Source organism: Arvicola amphibius, chromosome 7 (assembly GCF_903992535.2).
Source record: "Arvicola amphibius chromosome 7, mArvAmp1.2, whole genome shotgun sequence".
NCBI lineage: Eukaryota > Metazoa > Chordata > Mammalia > Rodentia > Cricetidae > Arvicola > Arvicola amphibius.
Window position 1 is genome coordinate 47,961,321 of NC_052053.1, and position 27,329 is coordinate 47,988,649.

At 47.5% G+C, this 27,329-nt stretch overlaps 1 protein-coding gene and 1 pseudogene across 4 annotated transcripts; one reads left to right on the top strand and one right to left on the bottom strand.

Moving 5' to 3' along the window:
* Positions 1-5,927: 5,927 nt before the first annotated feature.
* On the bottom strand, positions 5,928-6,351 carry LOC119819625 (annotated as a pseudogene).
* Positions 6,352-10,753: 4,402 nt separating this feature from the next.
* Set (SET nuclear proto-oncogene) lies at positions 10,754-21,671 on the top strand. 4 transcript variants are annotated; one of them, XM_038337874.2, is made up of 8 exons: positions 10,760-11,130; positions 17,495-17,552; positions 18,117-18,259; positions 18,454-18,557; positions 18,652-18,765; positions 19,132-19,302; positions 19,410-19,556; positions 19,974-21,671. In XM_038337874.2, exons 1-8 carry the CDS (start codon positions 11,022-11,024, stop codon positions 19,995-19,997), a joined length of 870 nt encoding a protein of 289 aa, XP_038193802.1. In that variant the 5' UTR covers positions 10,760-11,021; the 3' UTR covers positions 19,998-21,671. The 4 variants fall into 4 exon arrangements, with proteins under 4 accessions (XP_038193801.1, XP_038193802.1, XP_038193799.1 ...); XM_038337872.2 differs by lacking the exon at positions 10,760-11,130 and adding an exon at positions 15,772-16,174; XM_038337873.1 differs by lacking the exon at positions 19,974-21,671 and having other exon boundaries at positions 10,754-11,130; positions 19,410-19,631.
* The last annotated feature ends 5,658 nt before the right edge of the window (positions 21,672-27,329 follow it).

A 27,329-nucleotide genomic window follows, 5' to 3' on the forward strand; every position in this document is an offset into this window, starting at 1 on the left:
ATGTTCAAACATCAAGGATTCCAAAATATCACACTCAAGGCTCACTGGCCGCTTGTTCCTACAGAAAACCCTGGTTCAATTCCCAGCACCTACACAGCAGCTAACAACTGTCTGTAATTCTGGTTCCAAGGAGATCTGACACCATCTCTGACACCATCTGTGTTTGGCCCTCAACTTGCTAACACCCTCTTTTACAAAAAGTCTGGCTTCACCCCGAGCTCCTGGCCCTCTCCTGGGAGTTTCCTTGGTCCAAACTCCACCTCCAAGAAAGTCCACCACACAGTGACCCCTCCGCAGGGAGGGTCAAGAAAGCCCACTACACAGTGACCCCTCCCCAGGGAGGGTCAAGAAAGCCCACTACACAGTGACCCCTCCCCAGGGAGGGTCTAGAAAGCCCACCACACAGTGACCCCTCCCCAGGGAAGGGCGCTACCACTCCCACAGGTTGTTTAAACAGTCCCCTAGAGCTGGGCGGTGGTGGTCCGTGCCTTTAATCCCAGCACTCAGGAGGCAGAGACAGGCAGATCTCTGAGTTCAGGGCCAGACTGCTCTACAAAGTGAGTTCCAGAACAGCCAGGGCTATACAAAGAAACCCTGTCTGGAGGGTAGGGGGAGCCACACTCCAAAGAAACCCTGGGAGAGGTATTTATTTTGGTTTTTTGAAACACCTTGTGCTACAAAGAGATAGGATTCAAGGCATGCACCACTGTATTGGGTCACTAACAAATTCCTGAAAAGGGTTAGAAAGACACCTCCGTGCTTCAGGCACCTGTTGCTCTTTTTGTTGTTGTTGTTGTTTTTTGTGTGTGTGTTTTTTTGTTTTTTGAGACAGGGTTTCTCTGCAGCTTTAGAGCCTGTCCTGGAGCTAGCTCTTGTAGACCAGGCTGGTCTCGAACTCACAGAGATCTGCCTGCCTCTGCCTCCTGCCTCCTGAGTGCTGGGATTAAAGGCGTGCACCAGCACCGCCTGGCGACCTGTTGCTCTTGCAGAGGATCTAGATTTGAGTGCCAATGGGGCTGGAGAGATGGCTCAGAGGTTAAGAGCATTGCCTGCTCTTCCAAAGGTCCTGAGTTCAATTCCCAGCAACCACATGGTGGCTCACAACCATCTGTAATGGGGTCTGGTGCCCTCTTCTGGCCTGTGGCATACACACAGACAGAATACTGTATACATAATAAATAAATAAATAAATAAATAAATAAATAAATATTTAGATTTGAGTGCCAACATGGTGATTCACAAAAGTCTGTAAATCTAGTTCCGGGGAATCCAATGCCCTCTTCTGACCTCCTTGAACTTAGCTATATATGGTCACAGACATACATACATACAGGTAAAACATTCACATATAAAAATAAATAAGTCTAATTATAAAATATAATAAAGTGTTTTTTAAATAAAAAGCATAGCTACAAGATATGTAAGATAGTGGCTAAAACCTGACCCCTTGAGTTGGGTCCCTGGGACATACATGGGAGGGAGAACCAATTCCTCTGAGCTGTCCTCTAAATAACACACCCATGTTGTGCCCACACATGCGCGCGCGCGCGCACACACACACACACACACACACACACACTTTTTTTGAAGGGCACAGAAGCCTAACTATACTGCCACAGTTTACCCTCTACAGCATCTGAGCTTCTGAGCCCTTCTTCCATCACCAACGCCTGCAAACCCCTGAGCGCCTGTCCGTTTTCTGGGACGTGCTCTTGCATCAAGGCTCAGCCCTTTCTGTTTTCCTGTCAAGGCAAGGCTTCCTATCTCCTTCCCTGAGGTCTCTGTCCAAATCTCAGATGGATTCTTTTGTGTGTATTTTGTTCACAGCCTTGAACATGATGCCTACAGCCTGGTTTGAACTGGACATTGGGTACACATCAATTGAGAGTGAACATGCAAATGTTCTGGAGATACATCCTTTTCTGGAATTTCATTTGCCATCACTAGATCTGTTGAAAATCTGCTACATACACAGTTGTGTGGATTAAATTAAGCCTTCTGAACTTCGTCCCCAGAGTCATCTGAGAACCTGCCTGTAAATAAAACAAAAAAGGCTGCCTAGTGGTGACGCACGCCTTTATTTTATTTTATTTATTTGTTTGTTTATTTATTTATTTATTTTTACATTGGAAAACCAAAGAAGACGCATGCTTTAATCCCAGCAATCTGTGAGTTCGAGGCCAGCCTGGTTTAAAAAGTAAGCTCCAGGACAGGACAGGACAGGCCCCAAAGCTACACAGAGAAGCCCTGTCTCGAAAAAAAAAAAGTAGCTGGGCAGTTGTGATGCATGCTTTAATCCCAATACTCTGGAGGCAGAGGCAAGCAGATCTCTGTGAGTTCAAGGCCAGCCTGGTCTACAAGAGCTAGTTCCAGGACAACCGGGGCTACACAGAGAAACCTTGTCTCAAAAAACAAAGCAAAAGTATGCATATGCAGCATAATAGGAAAAGTAAAAATCGTTTGAGAAGAAAAATATCTGCTGGGCATGGTGCACAAATGTAATGCCAGCAAAAACTACAGGGAAGCTTTATCCATGATAACTCAATAGTATGACTGCCTAAACAAAACCTGGAGATATACAACATCAACAAATACGCTAAGATGGAAGGCTTATAGCTCTCGAGGTGCCTCACTCACAAACAGAGAACTGCAGAGGGCAGGAGACATCGCCTTCTCCAGGGACAAATTCCCTAATTGGTTCTCCAACACCAAGTGGTCAGTCCTGAAATCATATACACGCAAGTCCTTTCATATACTTGAAAGGACAGAACAAGTTGCTTTTATTTATTGATTTAGGCTATCCGAGACAGAGTTTCTCTGTGTAGCCCTGACTGTTTTCTGGAACATGATCTGTAGATCTGCCTGTTTCTGCCTCTTGGGTGCTGGCATTAAAGGTGTGCACTACCACTGCCTGGCTGCAAGTTGTACTTGCATATCAAAAGAATTAAAATTGTCAGAGCAAATTCACTATGTGCAAATAAACATTTTCCTGGGCCTCCTCAATTAAAAATCACAAGGAGGCCGGGCAGTGGTGGTGCATGCCCTTACTCTGATGCTCAGGAGGCAGAGGCAGGCAGATCTCTGTGAGTTCGAGGCCAGCCTAGTCTACAAAGGGAGACATCCAGGACATCCAGGGCTGTTACACAGGGAAATCCTGTTTTGAAAAAAAAGAAAAGATGAGAAAAGAAAAGCATTAAATAGCAACCTAGATAAAATATTTTTACAATATATGAGAAAATGTTTATCCACTTAGTATGTAAAATGTATTTATACATTTTTAAAATATTTATTTATTATGTATACAATATTCTGTATATGTGTGTATGCCTGCAGGCCAGAAGAGGGCACCAGACCTAATTACAGATGGTTGTGAGCCACCATGTGGTTGCTGGGAATTGAACTCAGGACCTTTGGAAGAACAGGCAATGCTCTTAACCTCTGAGCCATCTCTCCAGCCCCTATTTATACATTTTGTTTTGTCCTGTTTTGTTTTTCTATTTGAGAAAGGGTTTCTCTGTGTATCCTGGCTGTCTAAGAACTCACTTTGTAGATCACCCTGTATTCAAACTCACAGAGATCCACCTGCCTCTGCCTCTTGAGTGCTGAGATTAAAGGCATGTGCCACTATCATCCAGTTCTGTTCTTTTTTAAGTTGTTTTCTTTTTGTTTTTTTTGTGGATTTTTTTTGGTTTTGTTTGTTTGTTTGGTTTGGTTTGGTTTGGTTTTTTGAGACAAGGTTTCTCTGTAGCTTTTGGAGCCTGTCCTGGAACTAGCTCTTGTTGGCCAGGCTGGCCTTGAACTCACAGAGATCTGCCTGCCTCTGCCTCCCGAGTGCAGAGATTAAAGGCTCGTGCCATCATTACCTGGTGCCCATCTCTGTTCTCTGAGACAAGGCTTCACTGGGCCTAGCACTCACAGGTCCACTTGCCTCCACGACTAAAGGTGTGTTCCAGCACACCCAGCCTATCTTGTTTTGTTTTTGAAGATTGATTTTTAAGGCTGGACGTCTGTCTTTGTGACTTAGAGGCCAGCCTGGTCTACACAGTGAGTTCAGTTCTGGACCGGCAAAATGTATTTCTTAATAAGTACATTAATTTAAAAATAACATTTTTGCTTATATGTTTTGAATTATGTGTTTGTGGAAGGATTATGTACTCATGAGTATAGACAGATGCCCAAGGAGCTCAAAAGCACTAGATCCCCTGGCGCCGCGGTTACAGTTAGCAATTGCATTTGGTTCCCATGGAAGAGCAGTGGATGCTCTTAACCACTGAGCATTGTTTTTGTTTTTGAGACAGATTATCATACAGGCTGTCCTTGAACTTGCAGACTCTTCTGCCTGGCCTCACCCTTGGCTCAGAGAATCCATGCAGGAGCTATTGCAGCAAGCTGAGTTAGGTTTTTCCTCAGGGAATGAGGCCAGGTTCGGTGAGATACACTTAGGTTCTACAAGAGGCAACAGGACAGCTGAACAACATGCTAAACCTTTAGATACCTAGTTGCTTTGTTTTTATTCTTTTTTCCTCCCAGAAAGGGTTTCTCTGTGCAGCCCTGGCTGTTCTGGAACTCACTCTGTAGACCAGGCTGGCCTCTAACTCACAGAGATTCACCTGCCTCTGCCTCCTGAGTGCTGGGATTAAAGCTGTGTGCCACCACCTCCAGGCCCTATTTTCTTTCTTAACTTTTTACTTTTTCTTGCTGTATTATGCTCATGCCCATGTGTGCCAGATGACACAGCTGTGGAAATTGTCCCTCTCCTTCTACCATGTCAGGTCACTGAATTCACCTCACCTGCTTGGAGACCCAAGCGCAGGGACACAGGACAGCTGACCCTCTCAGAGCCATTCCTCTTAGATCTGTTAGGAGAGGCCATTTATTCTGTACCTGACCAACTCCCGCTAACCCGACCGCTTCGGAGTAGAGTCCAGTTGTCTCTGTTGCCTAGTAACAACCTCTGGAAATCCAGGAAGGGAAGATTTGGGTGCTGCAGAGGAAAGAAACGGTAACAACTGAATGCATGAATTTGGCCATTTGTTTTTTCCACTTCATGCATTTCTGGTTCCAGGCTTTAGTATTATCTTTGTTGTTGTTGCTATTATTCTGGGGGGGGGGCATGGGCTCCCCTGTGGAAGACAGAGACAATGTTTGGAGTTAGATCTCACAAAGTTTCAAGGACCTAACTCAGGTTATTGTGCAGCTTCTTCACCAGCTGCACCAACTAGCAAACCTCTCTTTTTAAAATTGCATTTTTAAAAATATCTCCTTATGGTTATTTTAAACATTTGTTTACTCTGTGTGCATGTCTCTGCATGTGTGTGTGCCATGGTATTGTGCGGGAGAATTATCTATATGCTGTCAATCGTGTATGTTACTAAAACACTGATTGGCCAGGCAGGAAGTAGAGGCGGGTCAACCAGACAGGAAGTAGAGGCGGGGCGATAAGAACAGGAGAATGCTGGAAAGGAGGAAGCCCATTCCTCTCACCCCTGCACAGACCACCAAAGAAGCAGGATGTAATCTACCCGACTAAAAAAAGCTACTGAGCCATGTGGCTAACATAGATAAGAACAATGAGTTAATATAAGTTACAAGAGCTAATAAGTAGCCTGAGCTAAATGGCCAATCAGTTTTATAACTTATGGAGATCTCTGTGTGATTTTCTTTGGGACTTGCCGGCTGTGGGGTACCGGGCGGGACAGAAACCCCAACCAGCCGGCCCTCGTGTTACAATGGTATGCATGTAGAGAGCAGAGGACAACTTCTGGGAACCAGTCCTCCCTTACACCGTGTGGGCTCCCATGATCCAGCTCAGGCTTGCTGGCTGCAAGCCCTTGTACCAACTAAGCTTTCTTAACAGTCTCTGTTTTGTTCTTTCTATTTTATTAAATTTTTTTTTTTGACTGAACAAGAGTCTTTATTGGCCACAGCTACTTGAGGGGGATGAAGCGGGAGGAGTGGGTGGCACCGATGCCAGGCCGGCCGTGCTTCACTGGCTTGTAGGTGATGGAGAACTCGCCCACGTAGTGGCCGGCTTGAATTCCACCTGGTTGAAGGTCTTGCCGTTGTACACGCCCACCATGCTGCCCACCATCTCGGGCAGGATGATCATGTCCCGCAGGTGCGTCTTCACCACCTCGGTCTTCTCCATGGGTGGCGCCTCCTTCTTGGCCTTAGGCGCTTGAGTAGCGAGTGCTGCTTCCGCCGCAGGCCGCGGTTGAGGCGTCGCCTCTGGCGGGCGCTGTAGAGCTGCATTAGCTGCTCATAGGACATGTCCAGCAGCTGGTCCAGGTCCACGCCGCGGTAGGTGAACTTGCGGAAGGTCCGCTTCTTCTTCTGCTCCACCTTGGCCATCTTGGCGGCGACTCGGAAAAACAAATTATTTTTTCGAGACAGGGTTTTTTTGTTTTTTTTTTTTTTCTTTTTTCTTTTTTTTGGTTTTTCGAGACAGGGTTTCTCTGTAGCTTTTGGAGTCTGTCCTGGAACTAGCTCTTGTAGACCAGTTTGACCTCGAACTCACAGAGATCTGCCTGTCTCTGCCTCCTGAGTGCTGGGATTAAAGGCGTGCGCCACCACCGCCCTGCTACTTTTGTGTTTTGAGACAGGATCTCGCTATGAAGCCCTCACTGTCCTAGAACTCACTATGTAGACCAGGATGGCCTCAAACTATCCCTTAGAGTGCTGGGATTCAGACAATCGCTGCCTGCCACACCAGGCTATTTATGTATTTTTCATCTGTTTTCCTCGTCTGCTCTTATTTTTCCTTTCTTCTTTCACTAGGCATTCAACCTCAGCTCACCCCCACCTGGGTACTACTGGAGCTGGAACCTGGAGCCTAACTCACCCTAGGGAGGTACCACTGAACCTGGCAACTATTTACCCCTGTGTGCATTGCTGTAGTATGCGCCTATACAAACAAACAAAAGCAAAAGAACTTAAAACATACTGAAAGCCCCATCCTTAGTCAGTCTAAAGGATGCTACGTGTTTTATTTATCTGAAACAAATTTAATATGTGTCTGGAGAGAAGACTGAGTACTTAAAGCACTTATTGCTCTTGAAGAGGGTAGGGTTCAGTTCCCCGCACCCACACGGTCACTCACAAGCATCCATAATGCCACTTGTAAGAGATCCGATGGTTCTTCTGGCCTCTGAGGGCTTCAGCATATATGTGGCACACATACATACACTTAGGTGCACAAATACACATAAGATAAATGCTAGAAAATATTTTCAGGCCGGTCGTCGGTGGCTCATGCCTTTAATCTCAGCACTTTGGAGGTAGAGACAGGTGAATCTCTGTGAGTTCAAGCCAGCCTAGTCTATAGTTGAGTTCCAAGACAGCTAGGGCTGTTACACAGAGAAACACAGAGAAAACCTGTCTCGAAAAATCAATGTATAAACACACACACACACACACACACACATTTATTTTTTCTGCTCTTCCAGAGATCCTGAGTTCAATTCCCAGAAACCACATGGAGGCTCACAGCCATCTGTAATGAGATCTGATGCCCTCTTCTGACCTGCAGGCACACATGCACACAGAGTACACACAGTACTAAAAGTAAATAAATAAATAAATTTATTTATTTTAAAATAATTTCAATTATTTTTATTTTATATGTGTATTGTGCTTTGACTTCATGTATGTTTGTGTGCCAACCATGTGCCTGGTGCCCCTGGAGGCCACAAGAGGACGCCCTGTGCCTGGAGTTTGTGCATCAACATGTGGGTGGTAGAGAGTGAGCCTGGCTATCCTGGAGGAGCAAGCAGTGCTCTTAGCCACAGAGCCACCTCTCCAGTTCTAAAAGTTTTAAATTACATGTACTGTGTTTTGTTTTATACTTATTTATTACGTATATGTGAATGTGCACATGAGCCACATCTTGCATCTTTAATGTGGTTCCCTCCACCACGTAGGTCCTGTGGATCAAATCCGCCTAGCCATCCTGCTGTCCCCCACCCCCTTTTTTGAGACAAGGTCTCACTCTGTAAACCAGTTGTCCTCTATGCAGTATCAATCCTGTTTCAGCCTCCTGGGCAGGTGGATTACAAATGCGGTCCACCAAGTCTAGCCGGATTCTGTATATTATGCAAACGAGACCCCACTGTTGGCTCTTTGTGTCTCTTGTCCTCCATCCAACATTGTTTCTAAGTTTCTTTTTTTTTTTTAATTTTTTTTCTTTTTTTTAAAATTTTTTTATGATTTATTTATCTTTATTTTATGTGCATTGGTGTGAAGGTGTCAGATTCCCTGGAACTGGATTTTCGGACAGTTGTGAGCTGTCATGTGGGTGCTGGGAACTGAACCCAGGTCCTCTGGAAGAGCAGTCAGTGCTCTTAACCGCTGAGCCATTTCTCCAGCCCCTGTTTCTAAGTTTCATTCCTGTCTTTTGGCAAAAGCTTTCCTTACAGGTTGGTTGAGCAATTATGAATCCTAGTGCGTGAGCCTTCCCAAGCATTTGGGCATCTCTGCAGGTACTTCTGTTGGAGGCAAAGCGGGAGTGGTTGCTAGGACTGCGTTCTGTGTTTCATCTCCAGCCTCTGTGACCCAGCACAGTTTCCCAGAGTGGTTCCACCAACCTCCCATTGGCTGAGAACTCCTTGCCTGCCCTTCAGCTGAGAACCTTCAGGATTGCTGCTAGTTTTTTCCTCTCTCTCTCTCTCTCTCTCTCTCTCTCTCTCTCTCTCTCTCTCTGTGTGTGTGTGTGTGTGTGTGTGTGTGTGTGTGTGTAAGAAAGCTTTCTGTAGCCCCGGCTGCTGGCCTCAAATTTGTGACACACGTTTTCAAGGATGACCTTGAACTCATGTTCCTCCTGCCTCAGTCCCAAGTGCTGAGATTACTGGCCTTGGCTACTACTTTTTTTTTTGAAAGTATTTATTTTTATTTTATATGTATGGGTGTCCTGTTTGTATGAATGTCTGAGTACCACTTGTGTGTCTACTGCCCTGGGAGGCCAGAAAAGGCAGTCAGGTTCCCTAAAAGTGGAGTTAAGGACAGTTGTGGGTGCTGGGAAAGAAATCTGCCATCTCTGCAAGAGCAAGGAATGCTTTTAATCTCTGAGCCACCTTCAGCCTCTTCTCTTCCTCCTCTTCTTTTGAGACTGGATCTCACTGTGTTCCCTTGGCTAGCCTGGAACTCAGAAATCCACCTGCCTGTGCCTTTGAGGGCTTGGGTTAAAGGTCTGTGCCATCATGCCTAGCTTGAACTATATTTTAAAGATTTATTTTGAGCCGGGGTTTGGTGGCACAGGAATTTAATCTCAGTACTCCAGAGGCAGCTAGATATTTTGAGTTCGAGGCCAGCCTGGTCTACGGAGTAAGCTCCAGGCCAGGCTATATCGTGAAACACTGTCTCAGAAAAATTAAAATACGAACTGTGTGATTGTGTGTGTGGTGTGTGTGCACAATCGGTGTGTGATGGGGGTAATACGACTACTTGTGGGAACAGAATTCAGTTCCTCAGGCTTGACAGAAAGCACATGGAACCGTTGCCCAACTTTCTTGCTTCTTGTTGTTGTTTTATTGTGCTTTTCAACTGGTAGACACAAACTCTACTGCTGAGCCACACGCTCCTCATTTGTTTGCTTGTTTCTTTTTTTTTTAAATATTTATTTATGTATACAATATTCTGTCGGTATGTATGTCTGCAGGCCAGAAGAGGGCACCAGATCTCATTACAGATGGTTGTGAGCCACCATGTGGTTGCTGGGAATTGAACTCAGGACCTTTGGAAGAGCAGGCAATGCTCTTAACCGCTGAGCCATCTCTCCAGCCCTGCTTGTTTCTTTTTTACTTACTTTTTGCTTTTTTAGGATAGGGTTTCTCTGTAACAGCCCTGGCTGTCCTGGAACTCACTCTGTAGACCCGACTGGCCTTGAACTCAGAAATCTTCCTGCCTCTGCCTCCTGAGTGTTAAAGGCCTGTGCCACCACGGCTGGCCACGTTTGTTTTTTATTACCTGAGTATGTGGCACCCAAGGTAGATGCTCTGGAATCCTTCCTGCAGGAGCAAAGTGTAGCTGAGTGGCCTTGGTTCCATCCCCAGTACCACACACACACACACACACACACACTTTTTGTTTTTTGGGGCAGGGTTTTGCACTCTAGTTCAGGCTGGTCTGAAATCTGTGAACCTCCTCAACTTCTGAGTGCCAATATTACAGCCTAAAAGGCTGTGGTAGTGCACGTCTTTAAATGAGCACTCGGAGGCAAAGGCAAGCGGGTCTCTAGTTTGAGGACAGACTGGTCTAAAAAAAAAAAAATGAGTTCCAGGACAGCCAGGGCTACATAGAGAAACTCTGTCTTGAAAAATCAAAAATCAAAAACAGAAAAAGACGACAGGCTGAGCCAACTCATTTGACTTCTCTGATTCAATCCCTTTTGGGTAGATGGAATGGGTGCGCCAAGTCTTTCCTCCCCTCCCCCGCCGCGATTTTTGTAATTCTCGCCCGGGAATCCCTTTTCTTCCAACACTCATCTGTCCCTCCAAGCGGCGATCTGCAGGCTCGGAAGGAGTCTAGCCAGACGCACGAGTAGGGGGTTGGGAAGCGTGAAGAATGTTCCAGGCCGAGGTGAGGCAACAGAACTCATCTAAGTCTGCCGAAGACCAAACTGGGGTGTGAAGGGAAAGAGGAAGAACTCTCGATGGGGGCCGGGCGCGTAGCACAAGGGCTCTGGGGGGCAGGCAGGGCCACCGGCCGCGGGCTTCCCAGTGCAATCCGGGGTTCAAAGGCGGCGGGGCGCAGCTCTTGCTGAGGCCGCCCCCCCTCCTCCAACGCCGGGAAGCCCCCGCCGAGAGCAACTCAAAGAAGTTCCTGCTGATTGGAGGGAGGGCGAGGAGGCTGGGAGAAGGGGCGTAGGGGTGTGTGTCCCACTGTCATGTAAATATCCCCCGCGGGCAGGGCGGCTGCGAGGCCGACTTAAATCTCCCGCACCTGAAACCGCCTTAGTTCCTGCGAGTTTCTTCCTGCTGTGTACATCTGTCCTCTGGCCTCTGGCTTCTAGCCACTTCCCTCGTGCTATGGCCCCGAAACGGCAATCTGCGCTCCTGCCTCAGTCCAAGAAACCGAAATCGGCTCCTTCCCCGAAACTGGAGGACAAGTCGGCCTCTCCCGCTCTGCCGAAGGGAGGTAAGTTCCTCCATCGCGTTTCCTTGCTGATCGACTCTGTGATTGGCTTTTCTCTCCCCTGATCCTTCTGGAGATGGGACCCCCACACTCTCCCGAAAGGCTCTCAGTTCGGGGCGGCTGGGAATGAGGCCGATGTGAGAGAAGGAGCAGAAAGCGCGGGACTGGGGAACCCGTGCACAGGGGACTTCCTCTGGCCCGCGACACCACGTGGGACCCAGCTTGCCCTTCCCAACCCCCAAACTCTCTCATTTGGAGCTTCTGCGCGGGTCGATGAACCACCAACCATTCTGAGGCTTCCCCATCCCTCCAGCTCCGAGGCTTGGAGGTTCAAGCCCTCTTAGCTTGGTCTCCCTGTTGCTGCAGCCGCCACCCACAACTCTGGCCTGAATAACTGCCACCTCGTGTGGCTCCCAGCTTCCTTCTCCCTTCCTGCCCGAGCAAAGCTCGTCACGTGACTGGCTCCTAGACTTGTGAGACAGCCTCTCGGTTGCCCTCCAGGTACAAACTAAGACTTCCGGTACCGAGGACCCTGCCCACTTGTCCCCACCCACTTCTCCGGGTTCTCCACGTGGTGGTCTTCCTCTAGCACTTAGAATGCTAACCACCTAAACGCTTGGGTGTTGCATTCTCTCATCCCCCGTCCCTTGATACCGACTTGCCCTCTTTCGGGAAACCCGTGTCTCCTCCACCCTGCGGTGGGGGGAGTAGATCGTTCTCCAGCTTCTCCCCCTCAGCCTAAGCTCCTATCAGAAGCTACTGTTGGCCGCGTCCAGTGTCACCCCTCATTTTTCTCATTCAGATTGTCTTTTTTTGTGTTCGTCTTCCTCTGTTGACCGTGAGGGCAGCGTTTCTTAGAAGCGACTCCGAGTCGTGCTGTGGTGAAGTTTTCCCGCGCGGTTTGGGTCTGGTATAGGGCGGGGAAGCAGAGGGAAAGTGTTTGGCTGAAGTTTCGTGCTACGGGTGGAAGGAACACTAGGCACCGAGTGAAGCGGACATCTCAGTACTTCTGTGGTCCTGTTTTGTGGTTCAGTCCCTCGCCTTTCAAATGGTAGACAGAACTGCCCTATGTCCCAGGAGTGATAAAGACGGGAGGGGGGGTGTCTCCGTGTGCAGCCCTCCTTGGTCTGGCACTCAGCCTGTCTTCGCCTCTGTCATGCTGAGATTAAAGGCAGCACCAGACCTGGCGTTTTCCCCTTTTTTTTTTTTTTTTTTTTTTTTTTAAAAAAAAAAAAAAGGAAATCCCAAGTTGGCCTCAAATTTGTGAGGGTGACCTTGAACTTTCTGATCCAGAGGGGTTACTTACAGGCGAGCACCTTAATGCCCAGGTCCTGGTGGGTATGGAGCCCCAAACTTGCTGCATGGTCTTCCATTGAGTTTACTGGCAAGGGATGGGAGGGTGCAGCCCCAGTCCTCCGGAGTGTGCTCAGTGGACACTAGTGGCCTGCCAGGCCCTGTACCCAGCGTCAGATCACAACAGCTCTTGAGTGCTTGGTGACTTCCTGATGGCATCCTTGCCAGGCCTCTCCCATATTTATCTCTCACCGTTCTGTGTTGTTTTCCATTTCCTAGTGAACAAGCATTCATCTTGAAGGCCAGCAGTGCCTGATAAGGCCCCTAGAGCCCCTTCTGTAGATCAGGTACTTCATTGACACCTGCTGTGTAGGGAACGGTATTCCCACCGGCTAGGCTTTGTGGTTAAAAACATTGGTTTTTCAGACCAAAGTTCTTCCTACCAGTGGCTTATTAAGTCTGTGTAATGAGGTATATATAGCTTGTAGTTTAAAAAGGAACGATTGGGCACAGCTTTAATCCCAGCACTCGGGAGGCAGAGGAAGGTAGATCTCAGTGAGTTCGAGGTCTACAAGAGCTAGTTCCAGGACAGGCTCCAAAGCTACAGAGGAACCCTGTCTCAAAAACAAACAAAAAGAACAATTGGAGACGCGGCCCGGTGCTCAGGAGCACTTGCCTGGCTGAAGGACTTGGATTTAGTTTCCTAGCACCCACTGGGCAGCTCGGGAAGAAGCAAGCATTCTCCAATACAAAGGGAAAGAAACTGATCCATCGTTCTTAGTAGGGTTGTATTTTGTGTGTGCGCCAAGTATTGCGGCCACTTGTGTCTCTTAGGCCACGTTTAAAACATTGATGGTTTGGGGTGGGAAGACCTCAAGGGCAAGACCTTGCAGGTCTACATAGCTAGTTCCATTCCCCCCTCAGAAAAATTTTGATCCTGTTTCTTGTAAACTTCAATTAGGAGTGAGGCTTTGTGGATGGGAGGCAGAAGAAAGCTCAGCAGGCACCAGGCCTGGGGTTCCAGTCTCATTCATTACCTTGAGTTTGAGTTTATTTTTGTCTGTAAAATGTACTTCGTATCTTGTATGAGTTCAGTTTGAGGCTGGGGTGTGTTTTGGTGATAGGTGCTGGTCTAGTAGGCACCAGGACCTAGGTTTAACTCCCAGCACTCTATCTATAAAACCTACTTTATATTGAGTGAGGGTTGCATGAAAATATAGCTAACTAATCCCAGCCATGACCCATAAAAATGCCCTAGTGAGGTGACTGTCAACATTTTTCCTTTTTTTTTTTTTAAGATTTATTTATTTATTATGTATACAACATTCTGCCTCCATGTATGCCCACACGCCAGAGGAGGGCGCCAGATCTCAGTACAGATGGTTGTGAGCCACCATGTGGTTGCTGGGAATTGAACTCAGGACCTCCGGAAGAACAGCCAGTGCTCTTAACCTCTGAGCCATCTCTCCAGCCCCCAACATTTTTCCTTTTGAGACGCTGTTGTACACTATCCCAGGCTGACACTAAATCCTGCCAAGGTCTCCTAAGTCTCCCTACTTGCCTGGTTTTGTTTGTGGAATTCCCCCCTCCCCCCAGTCAGGGCTTTTCTGCAACAAACCCTAGCTGTCCTGGAACTTGCTCTGTAGACAAGGCTGGCCTCGAAACTGGCTTGCCTCTGCCTCCCGAGTGCTGAGTGGGATTTAGACGTGTCACCACCACCCGGCTATGTGGAATTTCTTGCAACTATGCCAGGACCTCACAGGACTATCTTGAAATTACCCATGCATGGTAAAAGTGTTACCAGAGTTTTAGCAAATGTCACAGGTCACAAATCTTATCCCTCTGCTTTTTATTTCGTTGTTAGATATTTCCCTCTTTAAGGAACCTGTCCATAGTTGTATGTGCTGGAGGCCCCTGTGCTTGGGAGCTGTGGGAGTCTTTAGTGGAGTTCCTTAGTAGATGTTGACAGGTTTTTGGTTTGGTTTGGTTTTTTCAGACACTGTTTCTCTGTTGCTTTGATGCCTGTCCTGGAACCAGCGCTGTAGACCAGGATGGCCTCAGACTCACAGAGGGCCCCCTGCCTCTGTCTTCCCAGTGCTGGAATTAAAGGCATGCTCCACCATGGCCAAGCTTCCTTAGTGGCTGTTGACAGGTTTAAGTTTACCAGTTGCAATAGATGAATGGAATTCATTGAGCATAAGGTGCGCCAGAAGGCTTAGATGAATCTCCTGGAGTTTGTGAAGACTGTATATGGTGTATTATATTTTTTTACATTTATTGACCACTCACCATGAATGTCTTGACTATTAAAGCAACACTGCCTTATCTTTAAGAGCTGATAATAAGACGGGGATGCTGGAAGGTGTGTGAAAAACCCAAGTTGCAGAGCACCCGGGTAAAAAGAGCGCTTTTCTAAAACCACGTGTTGAAGTACAGGTAGAAAGAAGAGAGCTTGCTGTCTTCAAGTCCTGGAAAATGGTTTAAGCAGAAAAACCTCCCGACTTAGTACTTGAGGGCTTTTAAATCTAAAATTGGTTTTTGCTGTTTTACCCTTTAAGAGCCTATGAACATTTCTCCGTTTGTCGCCTCCAAAACTCATGCCCGCTGAGATGGGCTAAGTTGAGTCGAAGGACCTGTGGCAGAATGCCGCTTCCTACATTCAGAGGACTCAAACTTCATGTGGGAACCTATTTAAGTATGACGGGTGACAGCTTTTAAAATTTGAGAGCCGAGTGCAGAGACGCTTGACTTGGCCCAAGGGTACAGCAGGGCCCTGGGAGTAGACTGGATAGATGAGAGTTTGAGTTAGGTCCGCAGCTTCTCCATCTAAAAAAAAGGATGGAGGTGTCTCTCCCACTAAGAGGAATGTCCGATCGTGCCCGGGGCGCAGGAGTCAGTCGGGTGTGTGTAGTCTGTGAATTCCCAAGGCCTGCACTTCCGAGGGGCTGCGCGCGCCCCCTCTTCGGCGCCCCCAGGCCGCCCCGCGAAGGGAAGCCGCTTAGCCACCACGTGATGCGCGGGTATTGGGGAGAGGAGGCCCCGCCTCTCAAGGCACCGCGCGCCCGCCGCCGCGCGCAAACGTCCCGGGTCGGCTGGCGAAGGGGAAAGCGGGGGAGGGGAGCGCCGCGCGGAGGACGGACCATGAGTCGCGGAGCCGCTTCCTCCCGCCTCTCGTCCAGGCCCCAGTGTCCCCACCACGGCCACCACCACCCGCCACGGCCCCGCCCCCTGGCCCGCGGCCCCAGCCAATAGCTGCGCGGCGCGAGCGTCTCCGGCCGGGGGCGGGACTTGCGCAGGCCTGGCGCGCCTGCGCTTTGCCGACTGCCCCTCGCCGCGAAGAGGAGGAGGAGGAGGTGGAGGAGGAGGAGGCGGCTCGGGGCAATCGAGAAGCGAGCCGGAGCGCGGGGCGCGAGTCGGAGTCCAGCCGAGCCGCCGCCGCCTCCCCGCCTTCAGCGAGAGCCCCGGCCGGGGGCCCGCCACAACGCGCCCGGGCCTGCCTCGGCGTCAGGCCCCGCGGGCAGCGCCAGGCAGCCAGGGGGAGGGCGAGCAAGTGAGCGCCGGGAGGAGGCGGCCGGAGCGAGCGGGCGCCGCGCGTGTGGCGTGAGGGGAAGCCGCTGGCCGCCCCCTTGGCCGTCCCTTCGCTCCCCCTCCCCGCTCCCTGCCCCGACCGCGGAGGGCACCATGTCGGCGCCGACGGCCAAAGCCAGTAAAAAGGAGCTCAACTCCAACCACGACGGGGCCGACGAGACCTCAGGTGAGGACCGGGCGCGGCGGGGGCCCGGCCGCGCCGCCATCTTTCGGCCCGGGCCGCGGGACTGCGGGGGGCCCGCGGAGCCGGCGCCCTTTTTGTGCGCCGCGGGACCGGGGGGCCGGGGTGGCGCCGTGGCGGCGGACGAGGCGGGGGCGCTGCGGCCTGCGCGGCGGGCGGGAGACCCCCCCCTTCCCCCCGCCCGCGCTCTCCTCCCCCTCCCTCCCTCCCGAGAAGCCTCTCTTTATTGTGCTCCGCCATGATGCCTCGCTCCCATCAGCCGCCGCCGCCGCCACATGGTGCGGCCGGACGCAGCCCTGCGGCCCGGCCTCTCCCGCCGTCCTGCTTCCCGCCCGGAGCCGGCGCCGCGGCGGGACCGGGAGCCTGGATCTGGGGCGGGGTAGCGACGCGGAGCCGGCGCGAGGATGCTCCGGGCTGCGCGGCTCGCACGCCCCACGTGGGGCACCCACACTCGGCCGCGCCGGGCGCGCGAGGGATCTGGCCCGGAGGCCGAGGCACGCAGGGCCTTCCACGGGCCCTCAGGGCGCCCAGCCTTCGCCGGGAGGCTCGTTCTTAGCAAAGGGCAGCGGCGGAGCCCGGGGCTGGTTACCGGAAATGGACCGCGCGAGCGGGGCCCCTCACGCCCACTTGGCTTTTGTAAAGGCCCTCGCAGTCCTCACCGGACAAAAGGGCACAAATCTGGAGCACACCCCCTTTCCTCCCGTTGCTTGCTAGTTTGGGGGAAGGCCTTTTCCCAGTGAGTGCGTTCAGAAATCGCGCACGGCCGCGTGTGATGACCAGTCTCCTCGGGATTGGGTTGAAGGAGTTGGAATCGGGTCCCCGAGCTACCACTGCAGAGGCGGCTCTGGTGGACTGGTGGCTGGCTAGTCTTTGTTGGTATATGTTGATAACCGGAATAGGCGGTGGTATTCTGTTTTAAAGCCGTTGTACCAGTTGGTAGTATCCGAATTTGTCATGGATTAGTTTCCACATTCAGTTAGCAGCTGGCACATTCTACTGCAAGTGTATAATGTGATTAGTAATAAACACGAAGAATTTTTGAATGAGGCTTAGCCCTCCCTCACTTTTCATAATGAAGGCCGATGATTGAAGCCTTAAACTCTTAAAAAAAAGTGATCCAGTAATGAAGCATTTTCCTGAGTAGGCTAGCGATACTTTAATTTAGGGTCAAGTAACGAGAAAGTAATTTGTCAACTGCATGCTTGAACACGTGGGGAGCATGCTTTGCAGTAAGCACATTTCTAGCACATATCTGGAAGTGGAGCTTGTAATTTGTATTGAGTCTCGTTCTTTTTTGTTTTGCAGAAAAAGAACAGCAAGAAGCAATTGAACATATTGACGAAGTACAAAATGAAATAGACAGGTAAATTTGTTTGGTTCACTTTATGGAAGTTTTCTTGAGTATCTGATTGGCCTGCAGTCTGTCAAGGAAGGTCTTGGTGAATGTGTCCTGTTTTTTGGTCTAATGCTAATTCCTGGTTAAACATACCTCAACCTCCCAAGATGCAGGGAGACTGTAGGTTGGGTTTGCTTTTGGAGGCTACAAAATTACCTGGCTACCTGGATTTTCGTGGATAGTATGGCACCTTCACTTAATACTTCTGTTACTGGGAAACTCAGTCACAATAGCCTGGAAATGGACCGTGCTGAAATACAATGTTGCCAGGGCTGGAGATGCCCAGTTAGTTGTGTGGATTTGGTTCTCAGAGAGGCCTGGGGCTGTCATGCCACATACTGGGCTCCTAAGGGAGAATAAAGTTCCTAAGATGTGTCAGTTTGGATATTTAGCTTTACTGTCTTTAGGGATAAACTGGGTAGTCTGCTTCTATAAATTTTTTTTTGCAGTTCTGAAGACAGTAAGAAATTTTGTGGTTATAAACAGTTCTATCTGTCAGCCATCACAGTCAATATGCCTTCGTTGTTTCAGACTTAATGAACAAGCAAGTGAGGAAATACTAAAAGTAGAACAAAAATATAACAAACTCCGCCAACCGTTTTTTCAGAAGAGGTCAGAATTGATCGCTAAAATCCCAAATTTTTGGGTAACCACATTTGTCAACCATCCACAAGGTATGTGAGGGGGTAGCAGTAATGAAGGTTATTGGGGGGCATTTGTCCTGGAATTGGGGCATTCTGGGAGCACTTGATCTCACAAGGGCTACAGTTAGGACAAAGTCCTGGAGTCAGTGGGTTTGTCAGAGAGCAAAGCTGTTACTGAACTTGTAAACACTATAAAGTGGTCATTAAGTGAATTGCTTCTCTAGTGTCTGCACTGCTTGGGGAGGAAGACGAAGAGGCTCTGCATTATTTAACCAGAGTTGAAGTAACAGAATTTGAAGACATTAAATCAGGTTACAGAATAGATTTTGTAAGTATCGAACATCCTGTTTGCCACTGAGAATGACTGTATGCTTTGGTTATGAGAGTTGTTTATTGATTGCTAATCTTTTGATTTATTACAGTATTTTGATGAAAATCCCTACTTCGAAAATAAAGTTCTCTCCAAAGAATTTCATCTGAATGAGAGTGGTGACCCATCCTCAAAGTCCACTGAAATCAAATGGAAATCTGGAAAGGTATTTGGTTGTGGCTTAGCTGAATCTGCTAATGCTCAGTGCCTTAGAGCACTGGGTGAAAAGTGCAGAAGTTCTGGTGTGGAGAGGTCAGGTACGATACTAGTTGTACAAAGTTTTCATAGTGCACTGTATCTTCCTCACAGAGATTTGTTTTTCAGTTTTCTTTTGGAGACACAGGTCTGACTTCTAGGTCTGCAGTGGAAGTGATTTTTATGAAATCAGATAGGCACATACTTCTGTGAAAGCACTTGGCACGCACATTTTATAATTGTTGTTAGTAATTGCTCTATAGTGATCTTTAGTGCTTTGGGGGATTTGGGTGTAGTAGAAAGCTAATAAATAGGACATATTGATGTTTTCACTTAGGATTTGACAAAACGCTCGAGTCAAACACAGAATAAGGCCAGCAGGAAGAGACAACACGAAGAGCCAGAGAGCTTCTTTACCTGGTTTACTGACCACTCTGATGCAGGAGCAGATGAGCTAGGAGAGGTCATCAAAGATGACATTTGGCCAAACCCCTTGCAGTACTATTTGGTGAGTTGGTTGATGTTCATTCACTTGAAGGTGTTAATGTGTCCTACAAAATGAGTTCAGTTCATAAAGGAACATCACCTGTTTGTTTGTTTGTTTGTTTTTTTAAGGTTCCTGATATGGATGATGAAGAGGGAGAAGCAGAAGATGATGACGATGATGATGAAGAAGAAGAAGGCTTGGAAGATATTGATGAAGAAGGAGATGAAGGTGAAGAAGATGATGATGAAGATGATGATGAAGGGGAAGAAGGAGAGGTAAGGAAACTTGCTAAACCCCTAGTGACTTTGGAAATTAAAGAATACAATAATGAATAATAAAACTGTAGAATATAATTAGAATGTGGGAGCTCAGGGGAGAAGAAGTATTAACATGTGGGACTTGTTCTCTGTTTAAAGTTTTGCCTACATGTCTTCTGCAAAGATCAAAAGAGGGCATAGGATCCCCCAGTGCTGAAGTTATGGGTGATTGTGAGCTGCTGTGTGGGTGCTGGGGTCCTAAAGTGCTCTTAACCCATACTCTTCCTGCAAGTGTTTGCTTAATGAAGATTCATATTTCACCTAGAAGAACTGGGTTCTCCACAGAGTGTTCTGTGATAAGGTTCATTGTGTGTTCAAAAGTAGTGAAAAGTCTTAGAATTTGCCCCATGGTTGACTGGTCCATTATTCTTTCAGGAGGATGAAGGCGAGGATGACTAGCACAGAAGACTGATGGATTCCGACCCTCTTTTTTATTTTCTTTTTTTTTTTAATTTTCTCCAGTCCCTGGGAGCAAGTTGCAGTCATTTCCCTCCCGTCCCCAATCCCTCTTGTGCTCAGTCGCCCTGTTTTTGAGGTCTCGCTTCTCAACACCATGGTTCTCAATTTATTTTGGGGGAAATGTCTTGAGCAGAATACAATGGGAAAAGAATCTCTACTACTCTGTTCTACATTCATTTTTATCTTGTCTTGAACTGTGGATTCAACACCACCACCACCGTGCTCTGTGGGAAAAAAGAAAAGCCCTCCAGCCCCTTTGGCTCTCTTTGCTGGAGGCTGGGGGGTGCTAGGCCCCTGTGTAGTAGTGCATAGAATTCTAGCTTTTTTCCTTTCTCTGTATATTGGGCTCAGAGATTACACTGTGTCTATGTGAATACAGACAGTTAGCATTTACCAACATGTATCTGTCTACTTTCTCTTGTTTAATAAAAAGAAAAAAAAGAAAAAAAGGGGGGGTATAGAAGGTCAGCAAGGGTGGGTTTGAGGTGTCTGGGGGGGTAAGTGGGCATTGTGACAACATGGCTTCTCCTTTGGCATGTTTAATTGTGATGTTTAACAGACATCCTTGCAGTTTAAGATGACACTTTTAAAATAAAATTCTCTCCTAACGATGACTCGAGCCCTACCACTCAATGGGAGAATCAGCAGAACCTGTAGGGGTTTATTTGGAGTTCACATTCTCTGTTGTAACTTTATTTTTAATTTTTTTATTTTTAGTTTTTTGGTTTTCACTGGAAGGAAAAGATGCTCATTTTAAATGTTGAAGTGTACAAGTTGCTTTGTTACAATAAAACCAATGTGTACACAAAGGACCGGATGCTTTTCTATCAGAACAGATGTTCAACATGACCTTCCCAGTTTGACCTGCATAATGACATCATGTCAAACTTTGTCTCCCGAACTTCATATTTTTTGATACGCACTTTGCAGGATGACCTCAGGGCTATGCAGATTGAGTTAAAGGGATGTGAATCATGTCTTAATGTTTCCGTAACTGGGTGATGTGGGTACAGTTTGCTGCAATGGACTTGTACCCATGATTTTTATCTCAATTTGGCATTTTTTTAACGGGCCTTTAGTTACCTGGATATTATGACAGCACCTGCTCCCACCATGTCACAGAGCTGTTGCTCTAATGCCATCTATACGAAGGACAGCTGCTGGTGGGTCTTCATTGGCAATTTGAACTGACCAAGGAAATGGGCTTTCAGAGTCAGCAGTCTTTGGGGTGGTTGGGAGTGCACTGTCCCAGGTATGTAGTAGCAAAGCCCTCAGACTCTGTGAATCTGGGTGGATAAAGAACTTTTGTCTGCTCAACGCCATTGTGCAGAGAATAATGTTTTGGAAAGCTACCTGATACATAAGCTTTTTAATGCTGTAAAATAGAGCTAAAATTAAATGCCACTTTTTCAGAGATGATTAATGGACAGCCTGGTCAAATTCAAAGCTTTTTGATGTATAAAACTTTATAAATGGAACTACTCCATCAGTAGGCAAAGTGTAACCAAATCTGTCTAGATGGATAGTGTGTAATTTCTGCACAGGACTCTGTTTAGTAAATACATCACTGTATACGTCAGGAATCTTGCTCCAATAAAGGAACATAAAGATTTTTTTTGGACTGGGGTCATTCTCCTTGTTTTGTAGAGATTTAGAAGATGTACTAGTGGTGGGGTACTGGGGCTCTTTATTTGGTGGTGATTATGGACCAGGTACAAGTAAAATGAGGTGTCTACCAGATCCATATACACTATGTTGTGACACTGGGCAGTCTGGTGATTGAGGGAGGGTGGTGGCCTGGAATTGAGTGAATCTGACTTCAGGAATCAAAGTGCTGGGGCATGGTTGGGATTGTAGGGAGGTCCCTTACGTTACCCCTTTTTATTTTGTTTTACTTTTTTCACTTTTCGAGACAGGGTTTCTCTGTAGCATTGGAGCCTGTCCTGGAATTTGCTCTGAACCAGGCTGGCCTCGAACGAACTCTTCCTACTTCTGCTTCCCAGGTGTTGGAACTAAAGATGTGAGCCACCACTGCCCTGCCTATTTTTTTTTTATTATTATTGATATTGAGCTCTACATTTTTCTCTGCTCCCCCCCCCCCCCGCCTCTCCCCCCGCCATCCTTCCCCAAGGTTCCCATGCTCCCAATTTACTCAGGAGATCTTGTCTTTTTCTACTTTCTACTTCCCATGTAGATTAGATCCATGTATGTCTCTCTTAGTGTCCTCATTGTTATCTAAGTTCTCTGGGATTGTGGTTTGTAGGCTGGCTTTCTTTGCTTTATGTTTAAAAACCACCTATGAGTGAGTACATGTGATAATCGTCTTTCTGTGTCTGGGTTACCTCACTCAATGTTTTCTAGCTCCATCCATTTGCCTCCAAAATTCAAACTGTCATTTCTTTTTCTGCTGTGTAGTACTCCATTGTGTAAATGTACCACATTTTCCTTATCCATTCTTTGGTCGAGGGGCATTTAGGTTGTTTTCAGGTTCTGGCTATGACAAAGTTGCTATAAACATAGTTGAGCACATGTCCTTGTGGCACGATTGAGCATCCTTTGGACTGTACTCCCATTTTTTTTATTGGATTATGTGATCTTTTGGTGTCAAATTTCTTGAGTTCTTTGTATATTTTGGAGATCAGACCTCTGTCTGATGTCCCACCTACTTTTTAAAATTCGTTTAGTATATTATATCTTACTTTTGCATTTGTACCATGTGACTTTTTTGTAAAAAGTCACTTTTCAATAGCTAGCTCTGCGTGTTAACTTTTTGCAAAGTATCGCCAAGTTGCCCTGGAACTCTAGTTTAGTCCTAGAATTTTCGCATACTCCAGTCTGAGCTTCCCCAGTGTCTAGGATTATTGGACTTTGTGAGGGGATAGAGAGTCCTATATATAGAGAAGAGTTATGGCAAGATACCACGCCTGTGACTCCAGCATTCAGGAAGACTGGGTGCTAAGTGAGACTTTGTAACACCTTTTGCTTGCTTTTATGTCTGCAGCAGGAGTAGTTCTCTGGAAGACCGGCAGGGGGCGCTGGGGTTCCCTGGACCTCCGGAAAGGCAGCCAGTTTTTTACCTTTCCAGCCCTTTTATTTTGTTGAAGTGTGTTAAACTTGGCCAGTGATTCTGCCTTCTAGGTGGGACTACAGGTATCAGTTACAATGTCTAGTTAGTTCTTTAAACTAACTGGGGGCTGCTCTCAAGTTGGGGATCTTTGAAGATAATCTGACATTGTTATTTTTGTCACTGCACTCTTTGAACATAGGACTCTTGGACTGGGATGAGAAGCCTAACAGCTTCCGGGGCTTGCTAGCTGGGCTTCACATCTAGTTGCTAGAGGGTATCTGGCTGGCCTGATGGGGATGAGGCACAAGTGGGCCATATCATTTTGTTTCACAAGGAGTCACTAATATGACTACTGAGGCCTGGACTGGGCTGGAAAACCATTAGGAACCTCAATAGATCATCCTGCGGTTAGGGTTTTCTTAATTATCTAAAATAAAATACTGGGTGTGGAGACCCATGGCTTTAATTCCAACATTCTGAAGATGGGCTTTTGAATTTGAGGTAGGTTTAGCACACAAAATGAGTTCCAGGAGGGTGTTCCTGTCTCAAAAAAAACATAAGGGGTTGTGGGTCAGTGGTAGGGTGCTTGCTTAGCATGTGTTATGCCCACTGTGCCAGTACAGAGACAGATACCTTCTGTCGGCAGGGTCTAATAGACCTGGCTGACTGTTCCTAGAATTTGGTACATAGACCAGGCTGGTATGGAACTTAGAGATCTGTCTTCTGAGTGCTGGGATTAAAGGCATGTCCCCGACTCCAATTTAAAATTCGTTCTAATGGATTGTTCTTAGTTCAAGTGAGAACTAGTGATTGCAAGATGTTCACCAGCTAGTGGGGAGATGTCCTGTGAGGAAGCTGGGGTACCTCCAGGTTGCCTTAAGGGTTAAGTCCTGAAGTTAACTGTGGAGCTGCAAGTTGGAAGTTGGACATGCAGTGTCTGCCTAAGGATTTGAGCAAAGATTCATCAGTAGGTGCAGCTGGGCTTTCTCCTTCCAGATGCCTTAGTGGATAAGGCAGCTTCGGCTTCTTTCCCTCCATGTGAGGTACTGATTGGCTCATTCAGCTTCCTGGTGCAGGGAGTAGACCAAAGGTTCTGAAGCAGCATTACATGCTGAGGCTGGGGATTTGCGTCATTGGTGGAGGGCTTGCTGAACACATGCAAAATCCAGCTTTTGGCCACAAGGTGGTGGCACATCCCTGTCTTTAATCCCAGCACGGCTCTCTGAGTTTGAGGCCAGCCTGGTCTACAGAGCGAGTCCCAGGACAGGCTCTATAGCTATTGAGAAATCCTGTCTCAAAAACAAAACAAAAAACTAGAAAAAGCAGCATTTGGCTCGAAACACCACAGAAGAAAGCAAAGAGCACCTAGGTACTGAAGCCACCTGTTGCTTGGGTCCAGTCAGTGCCTTGGAGTGGGAATGGGGAGACTGCAGCCACATGTACAAACACTTCGTTGATTATTTTCCAAGACACAGGGTTACCCTCTGGCCTTGGCTACTCTAGACTAGGCTCTAAACATTATCTTAGGGACCCACCTGTTTGTCCCCCAAGTACTGGGATTAAGGGAATGTGCTGCCATGCCTGGCTCTTGAGATGGTGTTTTACAATGCATCTCTGGTTAGCGAAGGACTCCCATTAGATCAGCCAGTGCAGGATGTCCCATCTCCAGACCACACTTTTATTTTTCTTTCTTTTTTTATTTTTCTCAGTTTTGTGATAGAGTCTCCTATCCTTGGCTATCTTGGAACTCTGTGACCAGACTGGCCACAAGCTCAGAGATCCACCTGCCTCTGCCTCCCCAGTACTGGGGCTAAAGGCTTGTGTATTACAATTTTCAAGAATGTGGAAGAAAGCCGGGCAGTGGTAGCACGCACCTGTGAGCCCAGCCCTCAGGAGGCAGAGGCAGGTCTTCACTCTTACATGTAAGAGCTGAAGAGGGGATTTGGACGTTGTACAGTGGTTACAAAAGGATGTGAAGGAAGGGTGTATAAAAGAAAAAATTGGATTTGATTATTACATGTTGTGCATATGTTTTGAGCTATCACAATGAACTACGTTAATATGAAGCCAGCCTGGACTACAGAGCAAGTTCCGGGACAGCCAGCACTATGTAAAAAAGCAAACACAAAGTGAATAAAAAGTTTGTGCAGGCATGAGGGTCAGTGGGCTGCTGTGTGGGTTGGTTCTCCATCTGTCTTCATTACCAGCAGCAGAACTTTACACATGGCGCCACTGGTCCAAAGGAGAGTTCTAGGGGCAGCAGTAGTACTGATTTTTTCTTCCTTTTTTTTAAGATGGGAGCCCAAGAGCTACCTGAATGCTGGAATTACAGGCATGTGCCACCACACCCTCTTAACCGGTGAACTGTAACACTGGGTAACTTGAAGGGAAAAATTTACTAGTCTGATTCATGGTTTTTTTAAATTATTACATATACAGTGTTCTGCCAGTGCTCTTAACCACTGAGCCATCTCTCCAGCCCCATATATATATATTTGTAACCTGAGGTTGAAATGGAAGATGATGTATGGTAATTTTAATCCCAGGGCTGTGTATTAAGACCTTGGCTGAGCCTGGCAATGATGGCGCACACCTTCAATCCCAGCATTTGGGAGGCAGAGGCAGGCGGATCTCAGTGTGTTTGAGGCCAGCCTGGTCTACAAAGTGAGTTCTAGGACAGCCAGGACTGTTACACAGAGAAAACCTGTCTCAAAAAACAAAACAAAACAGACAAACAAAAAAAAACCTTGGCCAAGATGGGATGAACCCTCAAAACACATAGAAGAAACCCCAACTAAACAGTGGTGAGCATCTGTAATCCAGCACAGGATGATGGAGTGGTCAGGGCCTCATCAACCTGAGGCCATCCTGGGCTGCAGGTGATCCTGTCTGAAAAGTAATGAAGTGGGGGTTGCAGAGATGGGTCAGAAGTTTCGAGCACTTGATGCTTCTGAAAAGGACGAAGGGTTTGATTCCCAGCGCCCCGTAATGGTTCATGACTGTAGTTCCAGGAGAGCTAACGCTTTCTGATCTCCAAGTATACCAGGCATGCACATAAAGAAATCCTATGGCGCACGCCTTTAATCCCAGCACTCGGGAGGCAGAGGCAGGCGGATCTCTGTGAGTTCGAGACCAGCCTGGCCTACAAGAGCTAGTTCCGGGACAGGCTCCAAAGCCACAGAGAAACCCTGTCTCGAAAAACCAAAAAAAAAAAAAAAAAAAAAAAAAAGAAATCCTAGCCGGGAGCCAGGCTGGTCTACAGAGCTAGTTCTAGGACAGCCACAGCTGTTACACAGAAAAACCTGTCTTGAAAAACCAGAAAAAAAGAAATCCTAGCCGGGTGGTGTCGCACACCTTTAATCCCAGCACTCAGAAAATAGAGGCAGCCGGGTCTCTTGAGTTTGAGGCCAGCCTGGTCTACATAGTGAGTTCTAGAATAGCAAGGGTTACACAGAGAAACAACGTCTCAAAAATAAACAAAAAACCAAATGACAACAAAATTCTAATAAAAAAAATAAAAGTAGCCCCCTACCTGGGTGTGTTGTGCCACACACTTTTTTGTTAGATTTGTTTTTGTTTTTTCAGGACAGGGTTTCCCTGTGTAGCCCTGGCTGTCCTGGAACTCGTAGACTAGGCTGGCCTCATACTCAGAGATCTGCCTGCCTCTGCCTTCTGAGAGCCGGAATTGAACGCATGGGTATGGTAAGCGCTGACAATGCCAACCAGTTCAGTCTGGCCCTCTCTACCAGGCTTACAAGGTCTTCACAGACCCCCACCTCCTCATTTCTTGGGCAAACACCGAATCGCTATGTTTCGGGCAAAACCCATCCTCCTGAGAGGTCAACGTCTCCTGGCCCCTTTAAAAAAAAAAAAAAAAGGAAAATTATGGGAATTTATTGAATCCTTGAGCTTGCCTTGCAGCATTTTATTGAACTCCTTCCCCAGCCCCTCCGGACTTCCTCATGGTAAAGTCAGAACCTTGGCTCCGGTTGAGTCAGCAAACTCATTTCGTAACGAGCCTGAGTTGGTTCAGACTTTATTTGTATCTGACCATCATTTGGATCAAGATTTATTTACTCCGCACCCGGCCCAGGCCCGCGGCGCACGCCGCGGGCAAAGCTGAAGCAGAAAGGGACCCAGCTTTCCTATCTCCAGGAAGATCAGCTGTGGTTCAGAGGTGGAGCCGCAAAGGCAGGAAAGGAGAC

Excerpts from the sequence above, each read along its gene's own strand:
- Set (XM_038337873.1), top strand. The coding sequence starts at position 11,022 with ATGGCCCCGAAACGGCAATCTGCGCTCCTGCCTCAGTCCAAGAAACCG. Across the intron at positions 18,260-18,453 it reads ATTTGTCAACCATCCACAAG|TGTCTGCACTGCTTGGGGAG; the intron begins GTATGTGAGGGG and ends TTGCTTCTCTAG. Across the intron at positions 18,558-18,651 it reads CAGGTTACAGAATAGATTTT|TATTTTGATGAAAATCCCTA; the intron begins GTAAGTATCGAA and ends GATTTATTACAG.